This window comes from Pleurodeles waltl, chromosome 10 (assembly GCF_031143425.1).
Source record: "Pleurodeles waltl isolate 20211129_DDA chromosome 10, aPleWal1.hap1.20221129, whole genome shotgun sequence".
Taxonomy (NCBI): domain Eukaryota; kingdom Metazoa; phylum Chordata; class Amphibia; order Caudata; family Salamandridae; genus Pleurodeles; species Pleurodeles waltl.
This window is the reverse complement of record NC_090449.1, coordinates 220,840,183-220,856,158: the sequence shown is the minus strand read 5'-3', so window position 1 is coordinate 220,856,158 and position 15,976 is coordinate 220,840,183. Positions and strand designations below refer to the sequence as shown.

The window sequence follows — 15,976 nt, the reverse complement described above, 5'->3', positions numbered from 1 at the left end:
AAATATTGAAAATAAAATGAGTAGGGGGAAAAAACTTGGTTTTGTGACATTCTCATCTGTAACTTTCTGTCACAATGGCAGATTGATGAAAGCAGCTCTAAAATTTGGATTCTAGCTCAACCGATACACCTACCACCCAGCAATGCCCCACCTTTGCAAATAAAGCTGCTGCCCCGCTTGTGTAGCCCAAAAAGTGCAGCTGTTCACCATTGTAAGTGGGAAGATATTGGGGGTTGGCCAAGCTCTTCTGGCTTATATGTAAAATAGATAGGGGATAATCAGAAAGACTGAATTGGCCAAAATAATTTTGAGGGTGCAAAAGCCCTTGCCGAAAGGGCCACTCCTTCCTCCCTGGTGTCTAGTGGTGGATCACTGTTTGGGACTTTAACTCTTGCTGCGGTCCCCTTGACAATGATACCTCTCCCTTCTGCCTCGGAGCACGGGGGGCTAAAATAGCCCCACGAGTACTGAGGCAGTGAAAAGTGAAATAAACAGGTAGGTTTGTTTCACTCTTGTTTTCAGTGAAATTACTTCAGCGCTCCATGCACAGTGATCATTATTTGACTCAAAACAAAGAAACAGCCTCGGGAGCTGGGCACACTTTTCCCCCAGCTCCTGAGGCTGTTTCTGTGCAGCAAAAAATCCATCCAGTACCCTCAACAGAGGAGTTTCCTATGTTGTGTGCGGGGATGGCTGGGAGCCGTCTGATGTGCACGAGCACTGTGGTGTTGGATGGCTCCCATCTGTCCTACTGCACCAAAGCAGTTAAACACAGCATCTTGCTCCTCTTCATTCCACTATACATTTTACCACGGCTCCAAATTAGGTAAGGCAGCTGAATCATTCACAATACCAAAACAGTTCTTACATGAGCAAACTACAAGCCGTATTCTACCTGTGAAATGTCAGACTACCAATCCATCAAAAGCGTTTCAGTGCCTCATCAGGGTTGAATGCAACTACAGTACATAAGTCTCTCTACCTTAGTTTCCTGACACATCAGCTAGGATGCTCCAGGTTCTACTCATGAATTTACTTTCACACATGATGTCTGATTTATGAAGCATATGGTCAATATGTATTTTCTTTGTTTTATGCAGGTGACAGCTTACCTTAACTGGTTGGTACGCATGTCTTCTGAGTTGGAAACTAATATTGTTGCAGTTGAAAGAGTCAAAGAGTATTCAGAAATGGAAAAGGAGGTATGAGGAAAATATGGCTTGCGGTGTTGCATGGTTTTAATTAAATGCTGCTGTGCGACTAAGTAATTGTGCATTATTGAATTAAGCTGCATAATTAGTTTCTATATGGACCCATTTGAAATGGTTTTATTGTATAATCTTTGTAAATGCTTTGCATTGTAGACTTGCATAATATTAGAATGTGTAATTTCCAGCAGATGTAAGTCCTTCGTATTCTAACTGTATTAGTTGTCCTCAGCACAGAATCATTTTGAAAGAAGATGCTGTGCCCATCACACACAAAGTATGGCCTAGTCCAAATTTTGTTTTATTTGTGACTCTTTAAAAAAAAAAAAAAAAAAAAAAAAAAAAGTTAGATTGGGGAAAGAAAGAACCATGAAAATGATTGAATCCTCACTTTGATTAGGGCCAGTTGTTTTCACCACCAGGGGTAGTGGTGATTTGACGATGTGCGTCGACCTGAGTGCAGACGTTTGGGTTGAATGCCAACCTTTTCTAATAGCACTGTGATAAGTTTTGCGGAAAGCTCAGAAATATTTAGTATGATTGACTTACCCTCAACATACCACCATATAGGTCTACACTCACATTGTCATCACGTTACTTGTTTTTTAAAAGTCTTTAGGTGCCTAACCTGTGTGCCTTAGGACCAGACATTTTTCAAAGGAATATGTAAGATTTTTGCTGTGTTACATTATGCTCTACATTTTCACTGACTTATTGGCGGTTGGGAAAGATGTGGAGAATCATGATCAAAATATAAAGAAAAGGTTTTATAAACATTGAAAGAAAATGTATTAATGGTAAAGAAAGAGAAATGTCAGCTAAGAGTTGGTTACGTGTTGTAACTAGGGCATGTTTTATCAAGGGTAGGGATAAAGGCTATCCTAGTGGAAGCTTAAAAAGATTTGAAATCAGCTAACAAAGTGGAACTTACGTCATTCTGTGGGTTATTGGAGTATTATAAAAAGATTGTTGAAGGATTAACCATGATTGTGGAGCCTTTGAGGCTAACTGGTGGGAGAAACAGTTGTGAAGGTAAATGGGCACATTTGTGAATACTAAGCCATGGGTCATTTCTATGAAAAAAGGAAGTTAACATTGGATGCTGTTAGCAAAGGCTTAGAGCCAACTGCAAACAGATTGTAGATGGTAATGAGAGAAATGTGTTTGCTTCTAGAGTTCTGGGATGTGCTGAGAGAAACTTTTGTTGAATGAGAGGAATTGGATGTATCTGATTGATACGGCATTTCACAATTTATCTGGGGGCAGTACTTATCATAAGCCATAAATTCATGCTTTTATGTGTAAGGTAACCGTGTTTTCTACACCCTAAATACCTAGATTGATGTTGGTGCTTGAGGGGTCCAGCTTGAAAATGGAGTACTGGCTGGGAGTTTAAAAATGAAGCTGCAAACTGCCTTTCCAGACAATCTTACGAAAGAAGTGTGTGCGGATGAGCAGGCAGATGATAGTGTGGTGTTAGCTGTGGATTTATTTACGCAAGCATTGGTTAGAAAATTGTGAAGAGGGGCGTGGCGGGCCACGAAGAAAGATGGCCGCCTAATACGAGAGCTCCGCGTCGCGGCGAACACGGGGGGTGGCGGGGGTGCTGAGATGGCAAGAAAACAAACTGTGCATGACGACACCCGCTCCGATAACCGTTGTGCCCCGGTCCGAAGCCTAGAGACTCAGTGAGGGCGACCGGGGAGCCAAGATCTCGCGACCGGCCCAAGTCTCTTCCTTCCCGACGGAGAGGGCCTGGCTGGAGGGGCGGAGCCGCGTAAAAGGAGAGCCGCACATGGTGCGGCTGTGGAACAGACTGACGAGCCGCGGGACCGTGAGGAGTAGTCTGCACGAGATACTTAGATCTCCCGAGGAGATCCGCTGAGGTGTCAAAGACCCGCACCCTCCGCGACGGTCCTGCATAAGAGCCGGGACGATCGAAAAAGCGCAAACCAACGGAGACGAAGGTACGATCTCTCTTCCACCTCCATCGTCACCCTCCCCCCCCACTCTCCATAAACCGAAAGCCACCGGACGATCGGAACACCCTTCTCCCACGGGGATATCAAGCTCAATTAACTCTCCTCTTCCCCCCATAATCATTGAAGGAAAAAGAGAGGACAGAGGAGACGCTAGAGGGGAATAAATGGGGACGATCAAGATGAGGTGGAGAGACAAAAAGAGGGGGCACAGTGGAAACGAAAGGAAAGTGTAAAGCAGAGAAAAAAAAGGGGCAGAGAGACAAACGAGGAGCAGAGAGGCGGCGACAAGCACATATACAGCACTCAACCCTCTCCCCACAGGAACGTAGCCACGTGCAACCCCGACCAACCCAGACGACAGACGAAGGGCTCAGAGAAGGCCACACTCCCCCACCGCTCCCTGCACTTAACAACAACCACAAAAGAGTCAGGTACAGGGGAAAACGATCAAACCCCTATAAATACTCTGGGCTGTGACAATCCCCACACCAGTTCTACCATAGCGGAACCGACCAGTATGTAACAGAAAACAAAGTCAGATCACTGAACTTTGGCACAGCAGTTAAAGGGTGAAAAGGCAACGGAAGACAACGAAGAACCACAAATAAAAAAAAATAATCGCTCAGAGGAGGGCCAGAAGACGGGGGGGGGGGGAATAAAGGGTAATAAAAAGGAAGTGATAGAATAGAATAGAAGTAAGAATCAACGGCTAAAGAAAAGCCCATGCCCCAACTGGACTTAGAGGAGGGAGAACAGTACACTAAGCAGAAGAATCGGGCGGATTATCGAGGCGATGCCCGGTAACAAACTGAATCAAAAATCCGCCAGTAAACCCGCACGACAGTTATTATTCTCGGAAGCACTCCAACAGAAACGCTTAGCCTCTACCTCAACCAACCCCCAAACGTCACCACCTCCAACTGAATCCACCACAATGGCAGAAAAGAGCCACTCCACAGCAATGGATAGGATATTACAGGAAATCACCTCTGTCAGTCGCCGCATAGAGGGGATGGACGCCTCTATAACTTCACTAACGCTAGAGACTAAATCCATGCGAGCTGAAATTGCAGGCTTCCAATCCAGAGTGACCGGACTGGAACAACGCATGGGATTGGTAGAGGCACAGACCACCATGTCCGGGGACCGAGACCAAGACCTCCTCTATCTGAGGAGTAAGCTAACGGACATGGAAGATAGGAGCCGGAGAGATAACATACGTCTACATGGGATACCGGAAAATGAAGAAGGCGTGGACGTGCAATCCTTCCTGAGATCTATCCTTCCAAAACTGACCTCATTGGACTTTGACCCCCTATAGAATTCCAACGGGCGCACCGAGTAGGACCAAAGCGCCCCGGCAACTCCTCAAGACCTCGATCAATCATTGTGTGCTTACTACGGCACAACCAGACTCGTCAAATACTTCAAGCGGCACGCAAACACGGACCCTTCCAACTGGATCAGTATGACATCCGCATAACCGCCGACTACTCTAAGGAAACAAATGACCGCAGAAAGGCCTTCCTAGCCCTACGACCCCGATTGCGCCAACTGGAGATAAAATACGGCCTCTTCGATCCTGCAAGAATGTGGGTCACTAAAAACGGAGTGTCTAAGGATTTCTACAACCCCGAAGAACTGCAACTATTCCTAGACTCCTTCCAACCCCTATCAATGGACTCTACCAATACAAGCAGCTCACATGACAACGGAGGCGACAATGAAGGAAACCTACCCCCAGGACAGGAAAAGACGGACACAGCCCAATGTGGCACTGGAGTCGGGCAAAGAGGCAGAGACATAGAGAGAATGGTCAGATCTCATGATGACAGGGGCCAAGTATTGCACGCAGTGGTAACTCACACCCAGCTGTCGGAAAGGGACAAATCTCGCTCTCCATTGAAACTAACGACTATGCCCCCCTGAGAAGAAGACATTATCCCACACGCAAAAAAGACATTTGCCTAAACCAAGACAATCGTAGAAGCTCCAGAACTTGGAGACGGATGAGTGCCCAATTAGTTCATACAAATGTGTGCCTTCTTTATAATTGTTTATAATTGCTTATGATCGTTAATATAGTCGTCTACACTTGACATTCCAAAAGCATAAATACACTGTAACCCGGTATAAGGTCTTACAATGGGTAAAAACTGTTACTCGCCCTGGGTGTATGACAAGAACACACATACCTATGTAAGGACTAGACTTCCTTCCCTTCTCCCGGACTCCATAAGAACCTAGACCAGGACCTACGGGACTGGGATTGGGATATAAAAGGATATTCTAATTTATCCCTCGAGACACATGTAACATAATACGACCCATTGAACATCAATAGACCTGTTAGCACCACACACCAAACCCACACAACAAAAAGACGCAAAATAGCATAGTACAACTACACGGGATCCCATGCATCAAGGTATCGCAACACATATAAGGTACACACACCCCCATCCAGGATGCACTCAATCGCTCACAGATCATTCACCACGAACGCCTGCGAACCCCTTCTAGAAAGAACAACTATAAGGGCAATAAGCACCACACTACTAAATGGTCGGCACCTGTTTATCATACACCCCATAACAGTATTATGTAGTAATAATACCAGATAGGACATCAGCAAGAAGGCAGGCCACACAATGCTCTCGCACGCCACAAAACTACGCTGCATTCACTGCCCACCGCACGACACACACATAGACCGATACTCAGATACACAGCGCATAACATAACAAAGTAATAATAGCCCCAAGGATGTGTAATGTTAATAAGAATCAATAGGGTATAAAAATGTTGAAGCAGATAAAAATGTGTTGTTGGGGCGAGGGAGAGGGACCCGGGGTAAACTGTGTACCTGAAGCTCTCTGCACCTCTATCCACAAAGGTACATAACTCCACCCGTTCCTCCCCCCCCCCCCCCCCCCTTGCTGCTCCCACTCCCTCCCCGCCCCAATCTTCCTAATTGAATACCCTCTCCCCTCTGTAAACCATATTCTCATCTGACAATACCACCGCAGGACCCCTCCCCCCCCATTACACCATTCATGTACACCATCACCTCCCCCTATTTCCAGAAACATCAGAAATCATGTAATATGCACCAAGCCCCACCCTGTACAAACTTTTTCCATCCATCCCTTCCTTCTCCCCTCCAGCCGGCTGCCACCTCTCACAAACAGATAACCGTAACCTACGGCAATACTACCTAGCCACAAGATAACTCACTACCCTTCCACTCTCCTTACCCCCAATACCACATATCCTAGTCATATAAACGATCAAACATAACATGACAACCATCACAACCCAACGGCAACATGCGTTAGACTTGCCCCCTGACCCTCAATACACAGCTAAGATCCCTACGCACCCCATTGCCATTAACAGGCGGACAACCGACTGTCAATTGTCCTTCCCATCCCGGCGCTCCCCTCCGCCCCCCGATAGGGACCATCCCGTCGACGCGTGAGCCCCGAGAGGAATCGGACCCGCCGTCTACAGAACTAAGCTAAGGAGGCAGGTCCTCCAGCCTTTCCTCCCTTTTTTCTCTCTTCTTTTTTTCTCTCTTCCCTTTCCTTCTATTTCCCTCTTCTCCTACATATTTCGCCTCTTCCCCCCCAACCTTTACCTTTTCTCTCATTTCCTCTTCCATAGAGTGCATGTCCGACCCCCGCCAGCTGCACCCCCTCCTCCCACAACCCATTGTATCATAACAAACACAACTCTTATTTGAACAAAAGAGCAAGGTGAAATTTCCCCCTCCCCTCCCCTGCTAGGGTTGACACTGAAATAAGCGTGACCTGGTACACCTGTTCAAAGATGTCGAGAAGAACTCTCCAAGGGATACGGCCACTGCGTATCCTCTCATGGAACGTACATGGCATGACGAGCTATGTTAAACGGAAAGAAATATTATCTTACCTTCAATCCAAAAAAGCAGACAATGCCTTAATACAGGAGACCCACCTTGATACTTTAGAATCCGACAAGCTTAAACGGGACTGGGTAGGGAGGGTCATTCATAGCTGCTGCCAGGCGAGCCAAGAACCTAGGAGCAGTACACCTCGCAAGTGCGGGGTGGCGATATTAATACGAAAATCTCTTCCGATTACAATCATTAAAACATGGAGCGATACAGAAGAAAGATACACATTTGTTAAACTAAAAATAGGGAACACTTTCTTATGCGTGGGCTCCGTATATGCACCAACCGGTTCAAAACGCACATTTTTCCTACAACTAAATCGCATCTTGACAGAAATCGGGACAGCCCGGTATATAATCGGGGGAGACTGGAACCTAGCCCAAGACGCAATACTGGACAGGACAGGTCCCATTGATGTAGGCAACAACCATGATAGAGCTCTCCTGACAGACATAAAGACGGACGTTGGCTTAGTGGACTGTTGGAGAATACAACACCCGAAAGACAAGGAATACACTTTATCGGCTGTCCACGGCACCCAATCACACCTGGACTATTTTCTGGTGTCACACACTGTAATCCCCGGAGTGCTGGATTCCAGTATTTTAGACAGTGGCCTTTCAGACCACTCCCCAGTACTAACTCTGATTCAGATAGGCTTGTCCCCTCCGGGCCGAAAAACCGTGGCGCCTGGCCGTGCGCAGATATTGCTCCCCCCAAGGGAAGGAACAATTAAGAGCACACATGTCTACATATATGACAGAGAACAAAGATACAGTGACCTCCAAAAGGATCTTATGGGCAGCTGCAAAGGCGACACTGAGAGGCAATATGATGCGAGACGCAGCATTGGCCAACAAAGACAGAATTGCCTGTCAAACCATTCTGGAGACCACAATCCAGAACCTCAGTAAACAGTACACTACCCAACCGTCCCCTAGACTACGCCGCTCCTTAGAACAAGCTAGAATAGCACACAATGAACTATTCACGTCCCAGGCAGAATTCGTACTACAAAAACTGCGAGACCGTCATTACGAACAAGGAGAGAAAGCAGGGCGCCTCCTAGCGGCCCAGCTCCGTCAAAGAGAGGCAGCTTCCGCCATCTCGGCCATAACATCCCCATTGGGGGTAGTGCTAACTCGCCCACAAGATATCGTGAACGAATTTGCTAAATACTACCGGCACCTTTACACGCCGGAAACGTCGTCCGATCAGACACAGATAGAGACATTTCTTAGGACGGCCAATCTACCCCGCTTGTCGGAAGCAGGCAGAACCCTCTTAGACGGTGATATAAGCAGAGAGGAGATAATACAAGTTGTAACAAACCTCCCTTATCATAAATCTCCAGGAGAGGACGGATTCCCTGCAGAATTATATAAGTGGGCCGGAGAAGAGGCAATCAACGCAGTCCATGGAGCACTAACCGAAGCATGCCAGGAAGGCTCCCTAGGAGCCTTATCCAACAGGGCCACAATTGTCGTACTACCTAAACCAGGAAAAGACCCCCTTCTTTGTGGCAGCTACCGCCCCATTTCCCTCTTGAATGGAGACGTCAAACTCCTAGCTAGCATTCTAGCAGCACGCCTGCGTAAAGTGATACCATCTTTGATCCATAACACCCAAGTGGGGTTCGTACCCGGCCGCTCCTCCAGAAACCATATGCGCACTCTCTATCATACACTACTGGAAGCTCTAAATATGCCCAACGAAGCCCTTGCATTATCCCTAGACGCAGAGAAAGCATTCAACTGCATCGAATGGCCCTATCTATTCGCCACCATGAAAAACTTTGGCCTAGGAGAACAATTCATCTCTAAAGTCCGCTTATTATATGACCACCCTTCAGCACAGGTTATCTGTGGAGGTTTCTTATCAGACCCCTTCCCCATAGGAAGAGGCACTCGTCAGGGCTGCCCCCTGTCACCACTCCTGTTCCTACTAGCCATGGAACCCTTGGCAGCTACTATTCGGAACTCCCAACAGATAAAAGGTATCCAAATAACCGGGGGCTTATCTAAAATCTATCTCTACCAGACGACATCCTACTAACCCTGACTGACCTAGAAACACCCCTACCCACACTGCTTTCCACCATAGAGGAATTTGCGCCTATATCTGGATATCTGGTAAATTGGGACAAAAGTGAAGCACTGCCTCTATCCCGCATGACAACGAAAGCAGCAGTGCATGGTCTGCCATTCCAATGGACGCCGACTCGCCTTAAATACCTAGGAACGTATATCAACCGAGGCTTGGAACATATAGTTAGAGATAACCTAGATCCCCTTATCAAAAATGAAACTGGATTTTGCTAAATGGTCATTACTGGGTCTGTCGATGTGGGGAAGGACTCAAGCAGTTAGAATGACTACACTACCACGCTTTACATACGTCTTGGGCATGCTCCCCCTACAGGTACCCCTCCCGATACTTCGTTCGATTGACGCATCTATGTGGGCCTTTGTGTGGGGCTCCCTCCGCCCGAGACTGAAGCCGGCAACTATCCTAGCCCAACGTCCCTATGGAGGTTTAGGCCTACCCTCAATAGAACAATACTCACTAGCTTTACAACTTTCACAGTTAGCATACACTCTCCCAAATACGCCGGATCCACCACAATGGGTGGTCACAGAGAGACTCCTAAGAGGGCAGCACACGATGGGAGGGGTATACACCGACCATCCCTCCCCGCCTAACCCCATCCTCAAAGCTACCGACACAGCATGGCGCAGAGCCCATCGCCTGCTGGACATACATCCCTCTCTACACGCCCAGGCCCCTATAGCGGGGAATAAAAACATAAAAATAGGAGGGAGACCCCTTTCGTGGCCCCAATGGACTGAGGCAGGAATCCATAACATATCCCATATAATAGAGGGAAATAACTTACGAACTTTCGCCTCTCTCCAGGAAAAGTTCGGTATCCATAGTAATCAAGAATGGAGATACCTGCAGCTCAAACATTGTATACTCCGCTCACTAGGGGCTCCCCCATGGACGTGTAAAATCTCACCCATTGTTACTTATCTTCAGAAATGGGGCCGACACAAAGGTGTTATGGCGGGCCTTTACGCCGAACTAACAAATCATCTCTTCTCGCAACCCCTCCTTGAACGTTTACGGTTAAAAAGGCAGGATAGACTAGGGTTAACCTACACAGAAGAAGAATGGTCAGACATACTAGAAGCCCTTGATAGGGGAGTATGCGAAGCCCGACTAAAATTCTGTCTATTTAAAGTTCTACAAGATTGGTACTGGACACCCGTCAAACTTTTTAGGGCTGGATTGCTAACACATGCAAAGTGCTGTAGATGCATAGAACCCCATTGCGACTTACTCCACAGCCTATGTCACTGTCTGACGATTCAGCCCTTATGGGATGCAGTACGTCATACCCTGCTGGATATTATCCAGATCCCAAACCCGACTCCTCCATCACTTATCCTCCTACATGATATACGCCTATTCCCCTCCCTAACACGTACCCAAAAAAGGTTACTACATACCGCATTTGGCACGGCCAAAATATGTGTACTCCGGCACTGGAGGGCTAGCACTGCCCCCACGCCGACAGAATGGATGACTGCCATGTATCAAACAGCCACCCATGAACAAGTGATCTATAACTCACAGGACCAAACAGAACAATTTGAGGAAGTCTGGCATCCATTTTTGACAAAGTCATAAAACAGCTGACGGAGGGCCAATGACCAAAGATTTGAGAGAAATAATGATCCCCCCTTATAACCTATATCGTTCACTTCCTCACACCTCCCTCCTCTATTCTTTCCCTCCCCTATATGACAGTTCGCCCCACTCTCTCTCCTCTCCTTTTTCACTTCCCAGCTGTCCCACTCAGATAACCACATTAGACTCAGGATCGAGCAAGCAAACATCTTCTCCCGGTCCCCCCATATAACCTATTCCAGAACACCAAAATACGCAAGAAGAATGTACAACTTAAAATGAGACTCTGTAATAATGAACAGTCCGCTATGGCCGGCCACACCACCCCCTCTCCTATGCAGTCGCTTCTCAGCACCAACCCCCAATAGAGGCAAGAACCCTTACCCTCACGTCATCCTATATATAAAAAAAAAAAAAAAAGGGAGCTCAAACCTTAAAACCAACCGCCCTCGAGAGAGAGAAGCCACAACGGACGGAGCATAACGACTGACACTGGGACAATACACCCCTCCTCTCCTATACATCCAATAGTCCTCACACTCAGCAACCGCTCCCCCTCCCCTAACCCTCCTAATCCCCCCCTTTCTCCCCCTTTTCTCTTTATCTTCCATCACTCTTAACCCATAAGACACCCCTATTCACCGCTCCTTTGCTGCAAGGCTACCATCCCGAATGTGCTTATGATGTCACACTTAATGGGCTAGAAATTGTCATTACATTGCATTCGTGTATGTACCCATTACAGAAATATTTAATGTGAAAAAGGAAAAATTTTGAAAATATTCACTATATATTTGTACTGTTTTTACCTTTAATAAAATAAATTTTAAAAAAAAAGAAAATTGTGAAAAGTATATTGGGTTCATTTTCATTAGAGTGTGTTATACATGGCTGGGGTAACCCTTGAGTATTGTCGGAAGAACAGAATAGATTTTGAGAAGTACTGGATGAATTGTGGTTTGAAGTGGATAGTGTTTTCAGGCCTAGGAAAACCGTACTACTGATGGAACTAAGGAACAAATAAGCGGTTTATCTCCTGTCATTTATGTAGGATATTGGTGAAGAATCTGATCAAAAAGAATTGTATTGCTTGCCGGAATAAACCCAATGATAGTAGCACCAAACCTTCTAGCCTCCCCAAGCCTCACGTGCTGCTAGGAATAAGAGAAATTATGTCAGTAATACACCTTTTTCGCTGGTACAGATTCCAGATAAACTTTACATCAGATTGGGACTGGATATAATTGGATAAATTGAAGAATATTTCCTTAATGATGAAAGCAATTTGGTGGTGTTTGATTACCTGTCAAGTTGGGTCACAACTAAGGATGTGCAGGCAATCTCCACAAGAATATGGATTTACTTTCTCAGACAATCCTTTATGAGAAGTTGAAGGTGAACGCTGGCATTTGTCACTGACAACAGGGCTTCCTTTGTTGGAAATGCCTTAGTTTCTGCATGCTCTGTCTATCTGGCATTTCAAAATAGCATTATACTGCCAAATTGACGCTAGCATTGTTGTGTAAAAGCAAGAAAGTGGTGGTGGGTAGGGAAGGGTGTAATTGGCAAGTAGGAAGAACATCAGTACTTATACAAAGAATATTGTGACTGGAAGAGAGATGCTAAGAATGTGGTCTTGAATGTGGATGATCTAATGTGGGTAAAATAACCAGGAATCAGAGGAGAGGTTCTGTTAGAGTGCTTGTAGGACCTCTGGAGACAGTGTGACGGGATGTACAGTGGTTGAGTAATGGATAGGTGTGGAGTGCTAGTCATTTGGTCAGTGTGGGGAGCAAAGTACAAATAGGCCCCATGATGGTTGCATGCTGCACCCGCCACATAAAGTAGAGGCCGTGTAGAATAAGCTTGCACAAGCACTTCAGTGCCAAAGTGGACCATGCCAATATTGATTAATGGCAGTGTATTTTCTTAGACTAATTTCTTTACGTCTTTTTCAATTTACCCCTTATGGTATCTTACCATTTTATCTTGTTAGGTTCTTTCTTCCTGACCTTCCCCTTAGCTTGTATCCCTTATTTATAGTTATGTCCCCAACTGCTCACTTTGTCATCATTACCACGCAATATTTTTTAGGATGTTTGATGTTAATCATACATGGGGGAATGCGTGTTGTATACTTTGTCTTGTGGCCTTACATATATTGGAATACTGACGCTTGACCTATGAAGCCCACATGGTTTAGGCATGTGGTATACGTTAAAAACAAACCATCCCTTAATCAGTTTTCTGCTTTTTAGCACCTATGAAAATACAATGTATATTACATTTTGATTTATTAGATCATATGATAGGGACAGTCAATGTGAAATTATCATAGAAGATAATATGAATTTACTGAGGGTGACTGCAGCCCTTATTTGCCGTCTGTATCCATCCATCAGTTATATTTCCAATTGGATATGAGTTATATCTGTTGGGGTAAGTGTTTCACCATCAGTGTTAAACATTAACATTAGAGAAAAATGTGAAAGCTAGCACCACTCGCACATTGTAAGAGTACATACCACTTGAAGAGACAAGCAAGTATTTTCTGAAATGTTGCACTTAAAAAAGCAGCTACTCACAAATTTCTACAATGAATTAGATTTTATATGCCTATTGGTAGGTTCAGCATCTGTCATCCTGATATCAGGCTGGTGGTTGAGGAAACAGAGAACGTCTTTTTTGTGAAAAGCATCCCATCACAGTCTTCCCCTGTCAGTTCCTAGCTTGTGCCCTGGATTCCAGAAATCCTGGTTTCTTTACATTGTGGCAACTGAACATATTTGTTCTGAGCCCATATTTACAGAAGGGTTTTTGTGGGTATTTTGTAGTGGTTGATTGCAGACCTGACATTTTTCTCCAGCATCTTTAACATCCACATGGTCCTGCTCACTAAAATCGTCAGACAACATGGACTAAACATTGTCTCCTATGCCAACAATACACAACTGATCTTCTACCTGACCGACGACCCAACAACAGCCAAGAGAAACTTCCACAACTGCAGTCATCACCTGGATGAAAGCCAGTTGCCGCAGGTTGAACTCGGACAAGACAGAGATCCTCGTACTTGGCTCCACACTCTCCACCTCGGATGACTCCTGATGATGGCCAAAAGCACTAGGAAACACTCCCACCGACCACACGCAACCTGAACATCATCCTGGACTCCCACCATCAAGTCAATGCCATCTCATCAGCCACACTTTACGCCTCCTTTGGAAGATCTTCAAGTGGATCCCCACTGAATTTAGGAGGGTATCCCACACGCTGGTAAGCAGCAAATTGGCCTACAGCAATTCACTCTATAGCGGCATCACAAAGAAGCTACAAGCAAAGCTACCAAAGAATCCAGAACCCAGCAGCCAGATTCATCCTGGACATCCCCCGCCACAGCCACATCACCATCCAGCTCAGATCTCCACTGACTCCTGATCGACAAACGCATCGCCCTCAAGCTACTGACTCACACCTACAAGGCACTTCACAACATCGGACCAGACTACTTCAACCACCGTCTGACCTTCTACACCCCCGCCAGGCAACTCTGATCTTCCCATCTCGCTCTCGCCGCAATCTCCAGAATCAGGAAAAGCACAGCTGGAGGCAGGTACTTCTTCTTTTTCACAACCAGGACATGGATTACTCTCCCACTCAACCTCAGACAGGCTGCATTACTGAAGTAATTCAGGAAGGAGCTCAAGAGCTGGCTTTTTGAGTGACCAGCACACCCACAACAGCGCCCTGAGACCCCACGGGTGATGAGTCATGCTCTACAAGTATTGATTGATATATTGCTCCTTGCATCAGTATCTCCTTTATGACCCTGTTCAAGCATCGGGCAATTCTGACTTGGGGAACACATTTTTTGGAGGATATTTGCACAATTCTAACCCATTGTTTTGGTGAATGAGCGTCTAAGCTGCTTGCTGAAATGTTGAGATTTTTTTCTGCCTCTGTCCTTCCAGAGATTTCCCCATAAAAAGAATAAGATACGTACAGTGTGTGTGTGTGTGTGTGTGGGTGTGTGTGTGTGTGCCTCATGAAGGGTCTGGAACTCAGCCCCGGGTCCTGTGCCAGAAGATCCCCACTGCAGTTTGCCTGTATCTCCAACTTCTCTTTAGGAACTTGCTTTAAAATACTGCCCAGAGCTGACTTAGACGACTGTATGCTCATCAAGAATACCCTAGTGGCAATCCAGTATGCTACATTCTGAAGTAGACTATACAATTGATGTAGGAGGCTCAGATGGTCCCTCAGCCTTGTACCGCAGTCATTGAGTTGAGCAAGTAGTGATGGCAACAGGCTGAAAGAAGATAGGTTTCGGAGAATACATCACAAGCAGAGACGCCTGCCTTCTGAACATCCCTCCATATTAAAATATTAAGAATGAGAGCCTGCTCCTTGTCTGTTGCATTTTAGGTTTTATTAAATTTGTATGTTTTTTCAAGCTGAGTCCACTCCTCCTTGCAGGGGCCATATTTGTTTTTAAGACCTTGGGATGTTTAATGTCTTGTGGGATGAGGTGCTTGTAAGGAAATCCCTCCTGAGCATGGTTACCCCCTAACATTTCACCTTTGCTGATGCCAAGTTGTGATTGAAAGTGTGCTGGGACCCTGCTAACCAGGTCCCAGCACCAGTGTTCTTTCCCTAAACTGTACCTTTGTCTCCACAATTGGCACAGCCCTGGCACTCAGATAAATCCCTTGTAACTGGTACCCCTGATACCAATGGCCCTGATGCCAGTGAAGGTCTGTAAGGGCTGCACCATGTCTTATGCCACCCCGGGGACTCCTCACTCAGCACATACACACTGCCTCACAGCTTGTGTGTGCTGGTGGGGAGAAAAAGACTAAGTCGACATGGCACTCCCCTCAGAGTGCCATGCCAACCTCACACTGCCTGTGGCATAGGAAGGTCACCCCTCTAGCAGGCCTAACAGCCATAAGGCAGGGTGCACCATACCACAGGTGAGGGCATATGTGCATGAGCACTATGCCCCTACAGTGTCCAAGCAAAACCTTAGACATTGTAAGTGCAGGGTAGCCATAAAGAGTATATGGTCTGGGAGTTTGTCAAACACGAACTCCACAGTTCCATAATGGCTACACCGAAATCTGGGAAGTTTGGTATCAAACTTCTCAGCACAATAA

At 46.0% G+C, this 15,976-nt stretch overlaps 1 protein-coding gene across 3 annotated transcripts in view; it reads left to right on the top strand.

The window, feature by feature from the left end:
• ABCC1 (ATP binding cassette subfamily C member 1 (ABCC1 blood group)) overlaps positions 1-15,976 on the top strand; it is an 872,430-nt gene that overhangs the window by 750,238 nt on the left and 106,216 nt on the right. For all 3 annotated transcript variants that reach the window (XM_069210194.1, XM_069210193.1, XM_069210195.1), the window contains one exon: positions 1,101-1,202. In XM_069210194.1, coding sequence (XP_069066295.1) covers positions 1,101-1,202 — 102 coding nt within the window. The remainder of the gene's footprint in view (positions 1-1,100; positions 1,203-15,976) is intronic.